The 17,500-nt window shown below is 38.7% G+C and overlaps 1 protein-coding gene across 1 annotated transcript in view; it reads right to left on the reverse strand.

Moving 5' to 3' along the window:
- ITGB7 (integrin subunit beta 7) overlaps positions 1–17,500 on the reverse strand; it is a 603,012-nt gene that overhangs the window by 230,575 nt on the left and 354,937 nt on the right. Inside the window, exon 3 of the mRNA XM_044083856.1 lies at positions 8,142–8,224. Within this exon, the coding sequence (XP_043939791.1) occupies positions 8,142–8,224 (83 nt within the window). The remainder of the gene's footprint in view (positions 1–8,141; positions 8,225–17,500) is intronic.

Here is a 17,500-nt window from a genome sequence, read left to right on the forward strand (position 1 = left end):
ATATATCAGAGACTGGAGGCAGAAATTAAAGTGAGAGGGTTCATTTCTGATAAGTTGTATCTGAACAGAGAAACCAGGCAGGGGTGTCCTCTTTCCCCTTTGTTATTTGTGCTATATTTAGAGCCATTGGCAAAGAAAATAAGGGACTCAGATATTCAAGGATATAATTGGTATGGTAGTCTTGAAAAGTTCACCTTATTTGCAGAGAATATTGTTTTGTACCTGATAAAACCAGAAAAGGACATATTTTCGAGATATAAAATTAATGAAGGTAAAACTAAGGTTATAGCTGTAAACTATGTATGCACACATAAATTTATGTACCCACACATGAACTGGTCCAGCAATACCCATATTTATGGAGCTCTGATAAAATGAAGTATTTAGGAGTATAGATTACAAATGATTCTGTTACGGCAGCTAAGGTTGTGTGAGAAGACAGTAAACAAAAGATAATATAAAAACAGAACCTGGAAGTAGTTTTTTATGGATATGCATAGTAAGATACAAGCAGTGAAAATGTTTTAATCATGTTAGTTTTATATAGAAGTCAGGGATATTTTTATCAATGAGAGGAGAAGATGTGAACAATAATTAATAAAGAGCTGAAGAAATTTATCTGGGAGAGGTAGAGGGCAAGGGTCAAGTAGGATAAATTAATCCTTCCAACAGAACAAGGTAATTTAGGATTATTTGATTTGAAGGGATACTTTAGAGCTGTACAGGCAAGGCTCATATGGATAACACAAGCAGAAAGATATAATTCAGAGGGGAAAGGGATGGTGAAATGGAGGAAATGTAAGAAACAAGGATCAAATGGGATTTTGGATGCAGATGCTTAAGGAGAACAATAATAGCCATACAGAATATTATATTTATAAAATAGTAGATAGTATTCTAAGAACTAAGCCAACAGACGAATGGAGGAAGTAAATTTTGCCAATAGAAATGACTGCAATTAGTGATAGAGAAAATAGGCAGGAGGGGACTGGAATTTACTGGAGAAAACTGGCAAAGGATCCAAGGTACTGGGAGCAAATAACTAGACAAAAAAGGTAATAGAATGGGAAGAGGCCAAGAACATTTGGACTGAATAAATAATAAATAAATAAATAAACAAATAATTTGCTTAAGACTATCAACTGGCTACACTTCACACTCATACTCTTACATTTAAATATGAAACAAGACTATCGCTCCCCAGTTAACAAAATTTTAGCCATCTGAGAGCAAACCAGTACATTAAGAAACACCAAGACAACCATTGGAGAAAAAACTTTCCTTAAATTAGGTCCTGCTATATGAAACAAACTACTGGGTGACACAAGAAATCAACTGACTTTATTAGCATTCAAAACTATACTAAGGAAGCATCTTTAGGAGGAGGCCGCTTGTACCTGTTTTTGTGACACTAGATAATAATCCTGTCTTACACCCCACGACCTCATCTGAAATGCTTAATTCTGTCTATTACTGTAGAACTGCCACATCATATAAATAATGTAAATAACCTAAATATGTAAATAATGTGTCAGAAAAATATGTATTAATGTGTGTGCTTAATGCTAATTAGAAACTAAATGAGTTAACACGCTTTTCATTCTATTTTATATGCACTATTTTATATACAGCTTAGTTTCATATGAGACTAAAAGATGCTTTTGAAACTGCAGTGTGCTTTCTGAAACTTGCAAGATGCCCTCTGACCTAGTAACTGCTAGCACAGCAAAATTCATGTTTATGCCTTTTCGAAATGTACTTGAGAAGCAGGTGATTATCTGCTAGGTCAGGAAGCAATGAATGAACAATGCCATATTCTATAATGTAATGATTTTGAACAATTAGTTCTGTTCGAAGTATGAGAACACGCACAGCTGCAGAAGGAAGAGATAAAACAGACAAAGGACTGTTGGAGAAATGAACTGCAATCTATACTTGCTTTGTGCTCAAATTAGCCATAGTACCTTGAATGGTAACATTGCATATATCTAACCGGTGGTAGCCAAGGCCACGTTGCTTTTCTTAGGAAGTTTCTCACACAAATTGATAGTGCAAGCAGAATTTTACAAAAACAATCACTACGAAATGATGATGCTAAAACTTGTGATTTACTACGTCAGCTTGGTAGGCAATGTCTTATTAGAAAATGTATAAAAATGCTTGCATTTCCTGATTCTAGTCAGACAAACTCTGTATTAGCACGTTTTTGTCTCCTTGCTGCAAGATTAAAGTGCCTTAACCTGAATCTACCGTGTATTGATCATTTTTAAAGTATATTTTTCCTTTGACAGATTGGTCCTTCGGACCGGAAACATATCTCTCACTCTAGCTCAGGTCAAAATTGGGCCCGGTGGCATGAACCCGTACGGAGAAGATGTCACATCAGTTCTTCTGCTTTGAAAGGCCTCCGACTGAATTGTCGTTCAAAAGAGGCCAGCCACTGTTTCTGTTCTGTGATCAGAGGACGAGTCAACGTTCCGGTGGGATCAAGACACGGAGGCTCAGGTAAGGAGGAATTTACCTTTTTCTGTTTTAGATCAGGGACTTGTTACAGTATTGTTTTTGTCAGGGAGATTTGCATGCGCAGATCAGGGACAAAAAAGATTGCTGTCTTGTCATAGATCAGGGAAACAGAATAGGTAGGCAGTTATTCTAGATAAACTGTGAAAAAGTGTAAATCATGGTACCACGTGATAAAAAGGGTTACGTAACAATTTCTAACTTAGCAAAGGCAACATGGGAAATCAGTGCACAAAAAGTTCCCGAGACCCACCCTTAACCGAAGACGCGAAATATATGCAATTACAGCGTGCCAAAAATGTTAGGTATTATGCAAAATGGGTTAATCAATACAAATTTGATGGTAATTTAGATAAACCTTCACTTATTAAACTTGTTAGACAACTTAAAACAGACGCGAAAGGTCAGCTAAAAAAGCAACGACAATTAGGAGTCCCTCAGGCACACAGGTGGCTTGAGGAAGCAAACCGCAGGGAACAAAAGATTAAAAATTCAAAAGCAATGTTTTTAGATAAAGAAGACAATAACTTGGTAATAGCAACAGCCCCTCTGCCCCCTCCGCTTCCCTTACCAGAATATGAAGCGAGTGGACAAGCTGATCCACCTCCGCTATACCCAGCTGTTCCTGCAAAACCAAAACCATTTGTCAGAGATCCTATCGAGACCAGGTCTCGAGCACGCAACTTAAGAGGGGATATTGAATTGTATGAAATAAATAAAAATTCACAAACTATGAGTGAAGAAGAGATATGTCCACTTATAGAAGTACCAAATCTGCAGGCAGGACAGGCAGGACAGGACCCAACTCTTCTAGTATATAGACCGTGGACACCGGAAGACATCTGGAAAGCCACAGAGGGAATTCCCCATCCAAAAGTTAATTTTAGAAAATTCTTAGAAGACTTACAGGGCATGAGGTTAAGTTACCATTTGAATGGAGAGGAAGTAGAGAAAGTAGTCAGACAAATCGTAGGTCCAGATTGGCACATGATCAGTGGCAACTGGAATCCCCGTGGATTGATTGGACTTGCATTAATCAATGCATACAACAAGAAGGTGAAACTGTCGATAGATATTATGCCAGATTATTAGAATGTTTTAATAACCATTGTGGAATGCAGGTACCTGAAGACCAAACACATGATTCCCCATATGAGCAGCAGCTAAAGAATGCATTTTTGAAAGGCAGTATTGCACCCATTAGTAGCTTTATTACAAAGCACATGGTAGATCATCGTACAAGTAGATTACAGTCATTACTTGAATATGCAAGACATGCCAAAAGGCATTTTAATTTGCCGGTCGACCAATGCAGTTTCCAAGTTTTAATTGTAAACTGTTTACTTTTGTGTTTTAACTTTGATTTCTGGCCTCTCTGTTCTGTTTCCTTTATAAATTGAGCAACCCTGAGTCATTTCCAGTGCTGCTGTCTTCATTATATGCTATTCGCTGCCTTTCATTTTCATGGTCTGTATCTTTTGATGTAGACTTCTATTCATGTTTCTTTTTTTTCTCTTCATACTTTAGTAAAGTGGGTCTGTTTAATGCACTTTGCACATAGATTTCTTAGGTCTGAGCAATGTTCTTTATTAAGATATTCTCCAGCATAGTACTTAAAATGCGTTAAGTAATTAATTGTTTATAGAATCTATGCATTCATTTTATGTGTGCTTTTATGATTTTAAATTAATAATCTCTCTCTCTCTCTCTCTCTCTCTTTTCTTTTGATTTATTAATTGTCTTTTCATCCCTTGATCATCTTTGAATTAATTTTCTGAAATGTTATGGGATCAGCCAAAGTAAACTTGTTTTTAATGGGTCATACCTCACTCAGTCATTACTTTTCTTTTTAACCTGCCACTGTTACATGATTGTATTATTTGTATCTTGCCTTCTCCACTAAAATTTGTGAAATTACAGTATTTAGCCAGTAGACTACATTGGTGCATACACTTCTTTTTTTCCTGAAACTTCTAATCTACCTAATTCATATTTTAAATATTTTCACTCAGAGTGGCTGTCTTTGCAGAATAGATCCAAGAGAATAGATTACTGTGGTTTGGACAGATGTGCAGAAAAGCAGAAGACAATCTGCTGAAGAAGATTTGGGACAGACAGGAAAAAGGTAAGAGAAAACAAGGGTGTCTAGCAAAGAGGTGGATGGACTGTGTGAGGAAAAGATTTGCGACAGTCAGGCATGAGTGTCGAAGAAGGCAGGAGTGTGGCATTGAATCGAGAGAGATGGCGGTAGTTAACATAACACTCTGACCCCATGTAGAAAATGGGAAAAAGGGGGTTGATGATGAGGATGATGATGGCTGTCTAATTTATCTGATACATCCTGGAATCTGTCATCTGTTTCTGCTATGGCTTCATACAAATCATATACTTGCTGTCTTGCTGTGCACAACAGTAAACATATTAACTGACCATTTCTTGAAATGTTCAAACTGTTGCATAATACTGAAATATGGCTACCCTCTTCTTCTAGTATGAGCTTGTATTCTGCTTGTCATGGTCTACTTCAGATGCTGGCAGGTGATTTCCAAAGATATTTATCTCATTCACTTTTGCTTTGTTTAAGCTTTTCATGTTTTCCGCTCATATTTTCCATGTTTTACTTTCTTGTATACATTGTTAATAATATTCTTTTAAGGCCAGTGGTTCTTTTAATAGATGGTCAAATTGTCAATGGCCCATCATTCATAAACCACTGAATGAAGGAACCAGCTTATCAATGATGCTGACCCATCAAAATCAGCACTGCCAACAGTGTTTAAAGAAGTAGGACAGTGCATGTGCATGTAACTTAAAGTGGAAATATCCCACCTCAAACATTCATGAGGAAAACGTTTGAAGAGGCACTTTCTCCTTCACTCCTCATTCTTTCAGTAGCCTAATCACTCATGTGGACACACACACACACACACACACACACACACACACACACACACACACACGTGCACACACACAAACACACACTCACACACACATGCGCGCACGCGTGTGGCACCCCACCACCCAAAACCAAAAACATTTTGCTGAAGTCAGGTGCCCATGTGGAATTGTAAGGGGAATAATGCCTCCTCAAGATTGAGGAGGCACTTACTCCCTCACAATTAATTCTATACCAATACATGCACAGACACACACACACACACACACACACACACACACACACACACACACACACACACACACACACACACACACACAGAGCAAACTTCTTCCACTTCTGAACCAAAAACAGTTTTGTGAAGCCAGGCTCTTGTGCATGTTAAGAAACACATCCTCATTGTTCTTCTATTGGTGTCTACTATATGAACATAGCTTTCCTGAACATGTATCATTTTTCACATAATATACATATGTCAATACATAACTCATATTCTTTAAAAGGTGTAAACTAAACAAATTTCAACACCATGATAAACATGAGCAGCTCATACACCATGACTTAAAAGGCCAGCCTACTGACTCTCCTAACTCCCAATCAAAAGTCAATTTTTTTAGCCAGAGCATACTATATCTAATATATATATATACATATATATATATATATATATATATATATATATATATATATATACATATATATGTATGTATGTACATGACTGTATCAGAGATATTCGAAGTATCAAAACTTTGAACAACTGTCATACCAGTGAAACAGTTCAAATCACAAAAAAATGAATGAAATCTAATTCAAATCACAAAGATCTGAAAGAACACAAAATGTATTCTTTGTGGGGTTGGGGCAAGACTCCCTGTGCCACCCATGTAGGGGGCTGTACCACCACACCACCGGCTAATTATACATAGGAACTCTGAGGTCAGACTAAAGTGGGGAAAGGGAAATTCCCTAATACCTATTATATTGTAATCTTGTACTGAAAAAAATCTGGTACATTTTGATCAGCTGATTTCTACACAACTGTACCACCTTACTTTTTCAGTTTGGAAAGTTGCTGCTCCAATAGGCTGAAGGGAATCCATGTGCATATATATATATATATATATATATATATATATATATATATATATATATATATATATATATAGTTTACTTTCAAAATTGTGAATGGCAAAAGAAATGCCGTTTGCAACTCCGAAGCAAAACAATGAAAACAAAATCACTACCACTGACCAAAGTCAGTAGATTCGACATTTTGTCCGAAAAGATCACATGATGTCTGTATAGGAGCTCATTTAAATTAAACTTGTATACCTCATATCATGTTTTTGCAGGAAGGCAAGCCACCCTGCACCCCCCCACCCTGCTAACTATATATTCCAACTCCGAGATCGCACTACAGTGAGGAGATGGATGATTTTCCAAACTGCCGTCTACCGCGATCTCCGTACAGTACATTGAATTTATATCAGCGAATGCACAGTGCATTTGCTGATATAAACTTTCGAACCGGAGATGTTCAGCAAGATGGAATTTTGAACATGACATTTTCAAATTATCCATCTGTGGAGCATCTCTGTTCAAAAAATTGATAGTAAACCTATATATCTATATATATATATATATATATATATATATATATATATATATATATATATATATATATATATATATATATATATATAGTTTACTGTCAAAATGTTGAACGTTGGTTCTGCAAACACAGGAATGTCAAATGGTAGATGGCCGATTCCTGTGTTGGCAAATGTTGAATTATTGATAGTTCATCTCAGCCAATGCCACTGTGCATTCGCTGATATGAACTGGATGTCATGAATAGAGATCACGGTACAGTGTGGATTGGAACATTCATCCCTTTCCTCATTATAGTGTAATCTCTGAATCGAAATATATAGTTAGCAGGGAGTATGAGTGGTGCAGCCCCCCACAGGGGGGTGCAGGGGGTCTGTCCCCCCTGTAAAAATGTGATGTGAAATGTGGGAGTGACACTTACCTGATTTCCTATATGGACATCATGTTCGATATTCAGTGAAAATGTCAAAAGTGCTGAATTCGGTCATCAGATTTGACATTTTCACCTAATTAACATGCAGGGATTTGACCTTACCGATCAAAGTTCCAAATGGTATATTTTTCAATTTTCGAGACTTTGATAGTAAACCAAGTTTTTAACATGCAGAAAAAACAGCAGTGTACCTTGAAACAAAGAAAATGCAGCCCAGTGACAAAGAAAGCCCATCTGACTCCAGTAAGAGTCTTGTAGAGGAAGCATCAGTGTGCAGACACATTCCATCTTCTCAACACACTTCACTCAGCTCTCAGCTTTGCACAAATTCTGGTTACATACTGCTGGCCTTAGTAACACTATTAATCCATTTTCTAAATCATCTATTAGGGAAAAGTTTAATTTTATTGGGGGAAATCATATGGACAGTACTTCATTTAATTCCATCCCATATGAATGTTGTGCTTCACTTCCCCGGCACTAAACTGTTACACGTTCTAAATTACAAGTTATTTTGCAAATCTACTGACACATACTTCATGGGCTTCTTGACAAAATTGTACTTTTGATCTTGAGACATCTACGTACAACCAGAAATGACCTACAGCAAAGGAGAGCAATTCAAAGTCATGAACTATTAACTTGTGTTAAGATTATTTAAGGGAATGAAAAAGTACTTACTTGCAACTTGCACCAGGCACAGCTAGGACTGGAATTAATGCATTCCTTGCATGATGGCTGAGGTCTACAATGTTCAATGAAACCTTAAAAGAATAGATTAACATAGTGTGAAGACCGCATACATATACTTCAGCTTTCATTATATCCATAGCTCTTAACCAATCAGGGACAAATCTCAACAGAATCAGGGACAAATCCAGAAAAAAATCAGGGACACTTTTAAAATATTAGTTCTATTAACTTAAAGCATTAACAGACTTAGATAATGTGAATTAATATACATTTCCTGAAGTAAAATAAGTATTCGGCTCTTAATTCACCACTTTTTGTCTAAAAGGCACCAGTGTTAAAAGGGATTAAGAGGGACACATCTAAAATTTGAGTCAAAATCAGGGACATGTGAGAGGTATAAAATTTCAACAATTTTCACTTCAGCATAGTATAGCAATTATATGTACTCTATCAGACAGAGGATTACAGCAAATTAGTATCACATGACCGATACCTTTTCCAGTGACTGCACAGTGTCAAACCATTTGTAAACACCCAGTTTCTTGTCTTTTATTATTTGGTTAAGCTCATCACAGGCTACTCTGAAGCTTTAGTTGTCACTCTGTAACACTCTGATCTGGAAGTCTTTTCCACATATCTGTACTCTTTTCACTTAAGAAACCCTTAACTTTGGAACTGTTCCACAAAAATTCATAATTATATTGTAAAATAATTTTCACCTGGAAATTCTTACACAAAGCTTTTGTCACTCCTAACAAAATTACAGTTATGTATAAATCAAATAGAATTAAATGCTGGAGATGTGATTTTGAAATAACTGATTAGATGCATATGGTATATGCATGTGAAGTAATCTCCCTTTTTGGAAAGAAATTAATGACTTAATTCAAGCTGTATGGTCAGACAGATGTAATATTTCTAATCCTTAGTTTTATTTAATGCTCTGGTTCCTGAGATAATTCCGAAAACCCAAGTGCCTCTTCTTTCGTCTATTCTTGATATAGCCAGAAAAGTAATTACTAAAAATTTGAAAAGTTAAGTTACCCCCTCTACTGTTGAATTTATTAGTATGGCAAAACTTGTTTGCAGTAGTGAATTGCATACTATAAAGAACAGAAGTTCTGATATTACACATTCATATAAATCTTAGTTTAAACTTGAAAGACTTGCTTGAAAAATATTAATTGTTGTTGATATGTATAACTTTGATGCATTGATCATTTGTGGACCTATGTAAATAGTTGTTTGTTTTATAATTGACTTGGTTATCTATTGTTTTAAAAGCAAATAAAAACAATTAAAAAAAAGAAACATTTAACCACAAGGTCTCTCCTAAAGTATACTACCTCACCAACATCTTAGGAGCAGCTGCTTTGAAGTTTTTCTTCCTCCTCTGAAGAATAATAGTTGTTTGCATTGAGGTGCCTGTCATGTGACATTTAAATGCAGCTGTCACTGTCAGCTCTGTGGCACAGATATATCATGTCTTGACTGTGACGCAGGTGATCCAAGATCGACTGTCAGCCGAGTTGTGTGTAAGAGCTGGCAGGGAAGGATGGGACTGAGAGTACAGAGTCAGCTTGCCCATCCTGTCAGTAGGTTTGTAGCCCTGGTTCACTACTTGGGTTACAGTTAGTGGCAGCCCTAGATTTTGCACTCATGGAACACGAGTCTGAGAACATTTGCTACCCGCATGGATGTTCATAAGTCAAGAGAGCATGTGGAGGCTTTATTTGGCCAGCAGCACAAAAGCAGAGATCAGTGAGGTACCACAAGGAAGAGGGAGATTCTCTAGTAGGGGAAGGTAGGCAGCCCCACTGGACTAGTAATTTGGCTTACTTTCTCATCATGGGGGGAATGAATAGGCCAATAAAGAATTCCAGGGCAGTGGTAAAGATGACTGCCTCTCACCCCTCCCCCCCCGCCCCCGAAGGAATGAATGGGCCAGATGAGTGAAAGTAGCTGGCAGATTCAGTGTGAAACAAAAAAAAAATGCGCAAGTAATTTCACCTCATCCCTCTTCTCCTTCACTATATCTCTTATACATTTTTTGCAAGACCTACATATTTACCTTCTTTGTTCTCAGATTTAATGTACTGTCTTTTATTTATTTCTAATTGCATAGATTTGCCCACTGTTGAATAGATAGTCACATACATAAATCAGGCTTCCTTTCTAATACACAAATGTGACTCATTCCTTTTTTTCAAAACGTATGAACTTAAGTATCACTGTTTTGATCAGCAAGTGCATATTTAAGAACCTCTTTTGCACTGACCAGATATGTAGTGACACTTGTTTTCTTTATCAGAATGTACCTAGGTAGCTTATTCCCTCTCCCTCAGTATGTCTGTACATCCCTTCTTCTTAGTCTCATAGTTGGCTTAGATACTCAAGGAGCTGTTAATAAGTTGTCTCCTGTGGTTCAGTGGTGCAAGGTTTGATTCTCTCAGCCTCCACTGCCTAACTTTGTGACTCTGACCAAGTCATTTAACCAGACACTGCTCCTGGGCTGCATCTGAAAATGGTCCATGGAGATCAGTGCTCTACCCTTGAAATTATATACAAATAAGTAAACTGTCATCTGTTCTCCAGCTTGTGCATTTCAAACCACAGCCACTTAAACGTCTGCACAAAGATATTAAACTGGAGTTCTCCAGTTCAACAAGTCAATGAAGAAAAATGTGCTGAGTCTGAAAAAGGTCCCTAGGGACCACGTCTCTTCTCCATTTAACAAATACAAATAAATACATAAATTAGCTCCAGGTGGAAGTTACTGGTATTTCATTGTTCATTTCACTTTGATGCAATATCATAATGCTTGGGTAATAATGAGCAGTGGTTGATACAAAGTCATTGCACATTTCAGGTAAAGGGCAGGATAATTAGTAAGGTGCTACATTGCCTGTGAATAAAGTTTTTTTTTTCAAAACTGTAGCAACTTTAGATTGAGATTAATAAAACAAGGGGTGTGGGGATGAAGTCTCATAAATGGAGGTTAAAGGAGCTTGCCTTTCCAGCAAAAACTGACTTTTATCTGTATAGTATTTGCTCATAGCATTTTGAAACTGAATTTGTGCATCCAATTTAATGTGTGTGTGTGTGTGTGTGTGTGTGTGTGTGTGTGTGTGTGTGTGTGTGTGTGTGTGTGTGTGTGTGTGTGTGTTTAAGCTGTCATCTACAAGTTCTTATGACTAAGCTAATGTAATGCAAGCTCTGGTGAGCTGTGAGAGATGCAATTACATTAGGAATCTAGAGTTCATGCTATCTCCCTCACAAGCCAGTATATCTGGCACCGAGAAGATTGTCAACACAATCACTACACCTCAAACACCACCCACACTTACACAACATGCACCCACATATGTGGATGGTCTCAACAAAAACATACCCAAACAAAGGAGACCTCTGAAGCAAAAACACATGCAAACTCCACAACCCTCCACACCACATACCATGCATAGTCCACACACCTGTGTCTCATAGCTACTAAGGCTTAACCATAAACCCAACATATTAGTCATAGGAGACTCCATTGTGAGACACAGCTTTGCCTCTCACCAGGCTGGATAAGGAGAAGGTCATGGTTAATTGTTTGTCTGGTGCCAGAATCTGCCATAGCACACACGCACTCATGTCTCTCAACAACAGGTACTGCAATGACTCTGTCATAGCCCATGTTGGCATGAATGACTTGAGACGTACCTCCCTGGACTATATGAAGAGAGACATGATTGAGCTCACTGAATATGTGTCCTAGGCAAGTATGTCACTAGCCTTAAGCAGCTTCTACCATCACCCAGAATTATGCCTCAATACAAACAGAAAATGATTGACTTTAACAATTGGCTTAGTTTCTGGTGTCATTCCAGAGGGATCCGGTACCTGATAGCCTGGGAAGATATGATCAACGGACCACAATGCTTTGCCAGAGATGGCCTGCATCTCTCTCATTTGGGCTTCAGGCTTCTGGCAAAGGCTCTTGTCTCCCCCATAGTGCCTTTTTTAGGAAAATTGAGAGGTCAAAACTACCAACATAAACATTTCAACAAAACGCAAATTAAAGGTCATGCTGCTAAACGCTAGGAGTCCAAACATGAAACTGCACTCATTGCAAGCATTCTTAATCCCGGAAGATGCTGACATTTGCGCAGTCACAAAAACCTGGCTCAAAGCTGCGGAGAGCATCCCAGCCTTACCGGGTTACTCATCCTATCATACATTCAAACCTCAAACTGTGGGTAGCAAAACCAAAGGAGGTGGAGTTTCAATATATATTAAAGACATACACACCTCCAGGCTGGTCCATCAATATGACACACATGAGACACTCTAGGTGCAGTTAACCATTGACAAGACCCCTATTCAAATCATAGGTAACTACAGGCCTCCAAATTTGACTCAAGATGCCCACTCTGCCTATTTGGACCTCTTCAAATCTATCAAGATTCAACCCTTTACCCTGATCTTGGGCGACTTTAACTACCCAAAGATAGACTGGAAGAACTATTCATGCCAGAACACAAATGCCCAGAGATTCCTTGATTTTTCAATGCAAACACCTTGGAACAGCTAGTCGATACCCTCACAAGAGGTGATAATAACTTGGACTTGGTGTTAACCAACATACGTAACCACTGCAGCATCCCTACAGTATCATTCTCCCTGGTAAGATCTGACCATAAAGTGGTCACTTTCGAAGTTACTATTTCCCCCAACCCCCCCCCTTCTAGCTAGTGTCAAACAAAAAAACTTCTTCAAAGCTGATTACAGCCTCCTGAGGGATGGTATAAACAGCTTCACCCCCCCCCCCATAGGAACTGGCACCAATATCCAAATCTACACCAAAGTACTATACGAGCATTATATAGATGCATGGAATCAGGAACACCTGACAGGATGAAATCATACACCACAAGGAAGAGTAAACCTGTCTGTTGGACATCTGCAATAAATAAACTCTATAATAAAAGGAAAGAATTGCTGTCCAGGACCAAGAAGGACCAGGTTCCCAATTGGAAGCAATCTCTCCTTAGCCTGAACAAGCAAATAAGAGCACTAGTGAAATCCTCCAAAGCTAACTTTGAGTTCAAATTGGCCACATCTGCTAGAGACAATCATAATGACATCTTCACATAGGTCTGCAGTCTCAAAGGAAGCACACAGATCTGCTCAGAACTGGTGGTCAAGAACACCACATACACAAATGCTGTAGATACAGTATAATGAAAAAACAGGAAAGACCGTAAATTAAATAAATCCCAAGAAAAACGGTCCAGGCGCCAAGCAAGGATGGTAGTCCAATGGAACTTTATTAAAAGTTAAATGTCACAAGCGCTTTCACCCTGACTCAGTTGCAGGGCTTTTTCAAGTGTGTAAACAAACAATTCATTTTTTACCCTCATTTAAATACCCCCATTCATAAAAAAAGGCACCAAAATTATTTCAAATATTTAAAGTGAAACACTCACTTCATTATAAATCTTTAAACCCTTTGAGTTACACAATTTTCACTGTGCACTCCACACACCTTCAAAAAGGTATAAATATATGTAAATAAATACATCAGTGCATATGTGTATAGAAACATAAATGACAAATAACATTAAGAAACCTTATGTAAATATTATAAAAATGTTAAAAAATGTTGTAAAAATATTGTACAGCAGAACATACTTATTTCATAGCTTCTCTGCCCTTTTAATTAAGTACGGTTTAATGGAAATGTGGTCATTCAATCCTTGCTTGGTGCCTGGACCGTTTTTCTTGGGATTTGTAGATACAGTATAGCCAACTTGCTGGCTGACAGATCCCCAATCAGTAAATCAGGACATCCCCAGTATCTGCCACCCTTCCCTTATCTCTAGGGAACAGGTCATCACTGCCCTCTCAAAGGCAAAAAAATACAGCCTCCATGGGACCTGATAACATCCTAGGCTGCATCCTACATGAACTCGGGCATGAACATGCAGCACCATTAGGAGCCCTATTCAACCAAAGCCTGAGGACGGGCTTTGTCCCAGCCAAGTGGAGGACAGCTACTGTCATCCCTTTACATAAAGGTGGAGCATCCACCGATCCAGGAAATTATAGGCCCATCAGCCTAACTAGCCTGATCTGCAAGGCCATGGAATGGATTATCATGCATCTCATTAACAGGGACATTGGCAACCTCCAAACACTCTACCCCACACAGTTTAGCTTCATCACTGGGAGGTCATGTCTGTTGAATTTGGCCAACTTCTTTGAGACAGTCACCAAAGCCATGGCCGAGGGGAAGACGGTGCACACCGCCTACCTTGACCTGGCCAAAGCTTTCGACACTATTCCCCACTCAGGCATAATAGATTAACTCTCTCAACTAGGCGTCAATCCATATGTTACCAGATGAGTAGCAAACTGGCTCACTGATAGAACCCACCTTGTCAAAATAGGGGAAGCCACCTCAGGTAGTAGACCTGTAACAAGCGGAGTACCCCAGGGATCTGTCTTGGGGCCTCTGTTATTTGGGATATACTTTTCTGAAGTACAGGCCAAAACCAATGGTTTATGGCTGATCAAGTTTGCAGATGATTGCAAGCTGGGCACTGTCATCAATTCCCGTAGTGATGTGGACATCCTCCAAGTGGGTTTTAACCTAAACAAATGACTGGTGCCAGAAAAATGGCCTCAAGCTGAATACCAAATAATGCATCATCATCCCCTTTGGGGAGAGTGACATCTCCACACATTATCACATTAATAACAATAAGCACACAGTCAGTCGTGAGGGATTTGGGCATCCAGGTTGATAGTAACCTGACTTCTGACTACCATGTTGCTTCCATTCTACGGAAGTCTTTCTACATGGCCCCCTTATAAGTAAGGGTATCTCACCAGGGACAAGGAGGTCATAATATCCCTGTATTCTTCTCTTATAAGGCCCATTATTGAGTACAATGTCCCTTTTGGCATGTACCTCACAAAGCACATGCAGCAGCTGGAGAGACCACAGAGGTTCCTCACCAGTAGAATCCTGGGTCTCAAACATCTGCCCTACACAGATAGGCTAAAAGCCCTGTCCCTCTACTCAGTTTCATACAGACTCCTCAGAGGTGACCTCTGTCTGGCATACAAAGCAATCTCAGACCCTGCCTTGATGGGACTGCTGCATATCCACAAGTCAGGCTCCACTCGAGTAACCCACACGCACAATCTCATCCCGGTCTGTGACATCAATAGGACTTGTTGGTGGGATAGATTTGTGTCCCAGAGACTCCCCCATCTGTGGAATAGACTCCCTCTCCATGTCAAGCAGAGTACCACATTATCCCTTTTTAAGCGCAACCTGGATAACTGGATGGGAAACAGAAAATACACCTCTGGGATTCTACCTGTGTCCCTGCTGGACTGGGGCATCGGGTGCAGACTTGGCTAAACATGGGGTAAACTCTTGGCTAGGCTTATAAGGGCCAACAGCCTAGTAACTTCCTATGATCCTATGAGGTCATGTAGTGGATCCCATTTCTTACACTATAGCATGTATCATGCACACTAACACACGTGGCACTGTAGCATCTAGAAAGGGAAAGCAAAGATAAAAATCAAGGGACACTTACTACAGCAATATATTGCAGCTGACAGAAGAAATACTTATGTGTAAAAGTGATGCTGAAGCAGAGATGTTACAGTCTTGTTTAAAAATAAATAAATAAACAAACAAATTATCACAGGCTAAGTTCACCAGTGCAGCAATGCTTACTCCAACTAGCATTGCGAAACAAAGAACAGTAAAATGTTAAAAAAAATCCCAAATATTTTATGAAGTGAAAAACATCTTCATATTGCTGTAGCTGTGAACAATTTAAACTGATCCACAGATGCAGTGTATCCTGACACCAGTACGTTATACTGTCGATGATTGCTGACCTAAGCCTGTAGCATACTACTTGTATAATTAGAACAATGAAAACAACTACAAAAACATACTCACATTACCCAGAAAAATATGATGTATTCATTGTTTGATTGTATGTATGGATTTATTTTATTTTATTTCCTGCACAGAGACATTGCTTAGGCAGTCCCAGGCCAGCTTCAGTACAGGTATGGGCCTCCCAGATTTGCTCAGCCGCTGCCCAGCTGTCCAACCCGACTCAAGTGGTTATCAGTTGTCAGCTCAGCATCTATCCTGACTCAGTTTTCTAGAACCTGTCCTCAGATGTGTTGTTTGTTTTATATCACATACATTTTGCCTAGGGATTAATAACATTGCCTTTGTAAATAAGGGAGGTAAATCTGCTGCTGATACTTCCTTGTATGCGTGGTTAGACTATGTGTCTAGTATTTAACTATTAACCTTTGAACATATTATTCCCACACTGGTAGGACAGTGATCAGCATACTTCCTACCTATTACCTTGAGTATAAACTGTTACTGCAGCCTTTGAAGTGATCAGTATGCATCTAGTGTGCCCTTTCCTGTTCTTACTAGATAAGCTGCAAATCCTTCTTAATCAACACCTTCCTTTTTTCCTACAGCTTATGAATTGTCTTAGGTCTGTCCTTTGCATTCTTGAATTCGACTAATGATTTTGATGCTAAGGACTCTCTGCAACACCAAGTGTGCAACTACCTACTCATGTTTTTCTAGAGTATGATTCTTTGAATGTCTGTAACTCTCCTTCCACTATGTATGTGTTTAGCTCCTTTACATCCTCCAACATGTACAATAGTAAGGGTTTCCTTGTTTCCACTTATACATATTTAACTAGCTCCCCTTCTTTTCATGTAACAAATTGTGTACTACTTTCTCAAGTGAGTACACATGTAACACGCTGTTCTTCTCCACGTGTAGATATCTTCACGACAATCTTGGCTGTAAATACAAACTGCAAAATGAATATTAGAACTGACATAATAATATGTGATCTTTAGAAATTATTTGAGATATAAAAGTAAACAATTTTTTTTTAATTTTGTATTCTTTACTTTTATAGTAATTCAGGGTATATCTGAAGAAGATCATAGGTGGAGATGTCATAGCCAACATCTGTCTCATTTCTTCACTTCATGCTGCAGCTGTGCTATTTTTTTTATTTATTTACGGTGGTGCTGCGGTAGCGTTGTCACCTCACAGTAAAATGTTTTCCTGTTCGATTCTCAGCTAAAGTGTCTTCTGTGTGGAGACATGCGTGAATGGGCATACCTTCGTTGAAGGTTGTGTGTCAGGGCTGGCAACTCGGTACGTAAAAATCTACTGCCAATCATTAGCGGACCGGAGTTCCGCTGTGGCGACCCCCTAACCGGGAAAAGCCGAAAGATACAACAACATTTAATTTTTTGTAGTTTTTGTAGTTGCAAATGCA

The sequence above is a fragment of the Protopterus annectens genome, chromosome 9.part0 (genome assembly GCF_019279795.1).
Source record: "Protopterus annectens isolate FY-2018-M chromosome 9.part0, PAN1.0, whole genome shotgun sequence".
Lineage (NCBI taxonomy): Eukaryota > Metazoa > Chordata > Ceratodontiformes > Protopteridae > Protopterus > Protopterus annectens.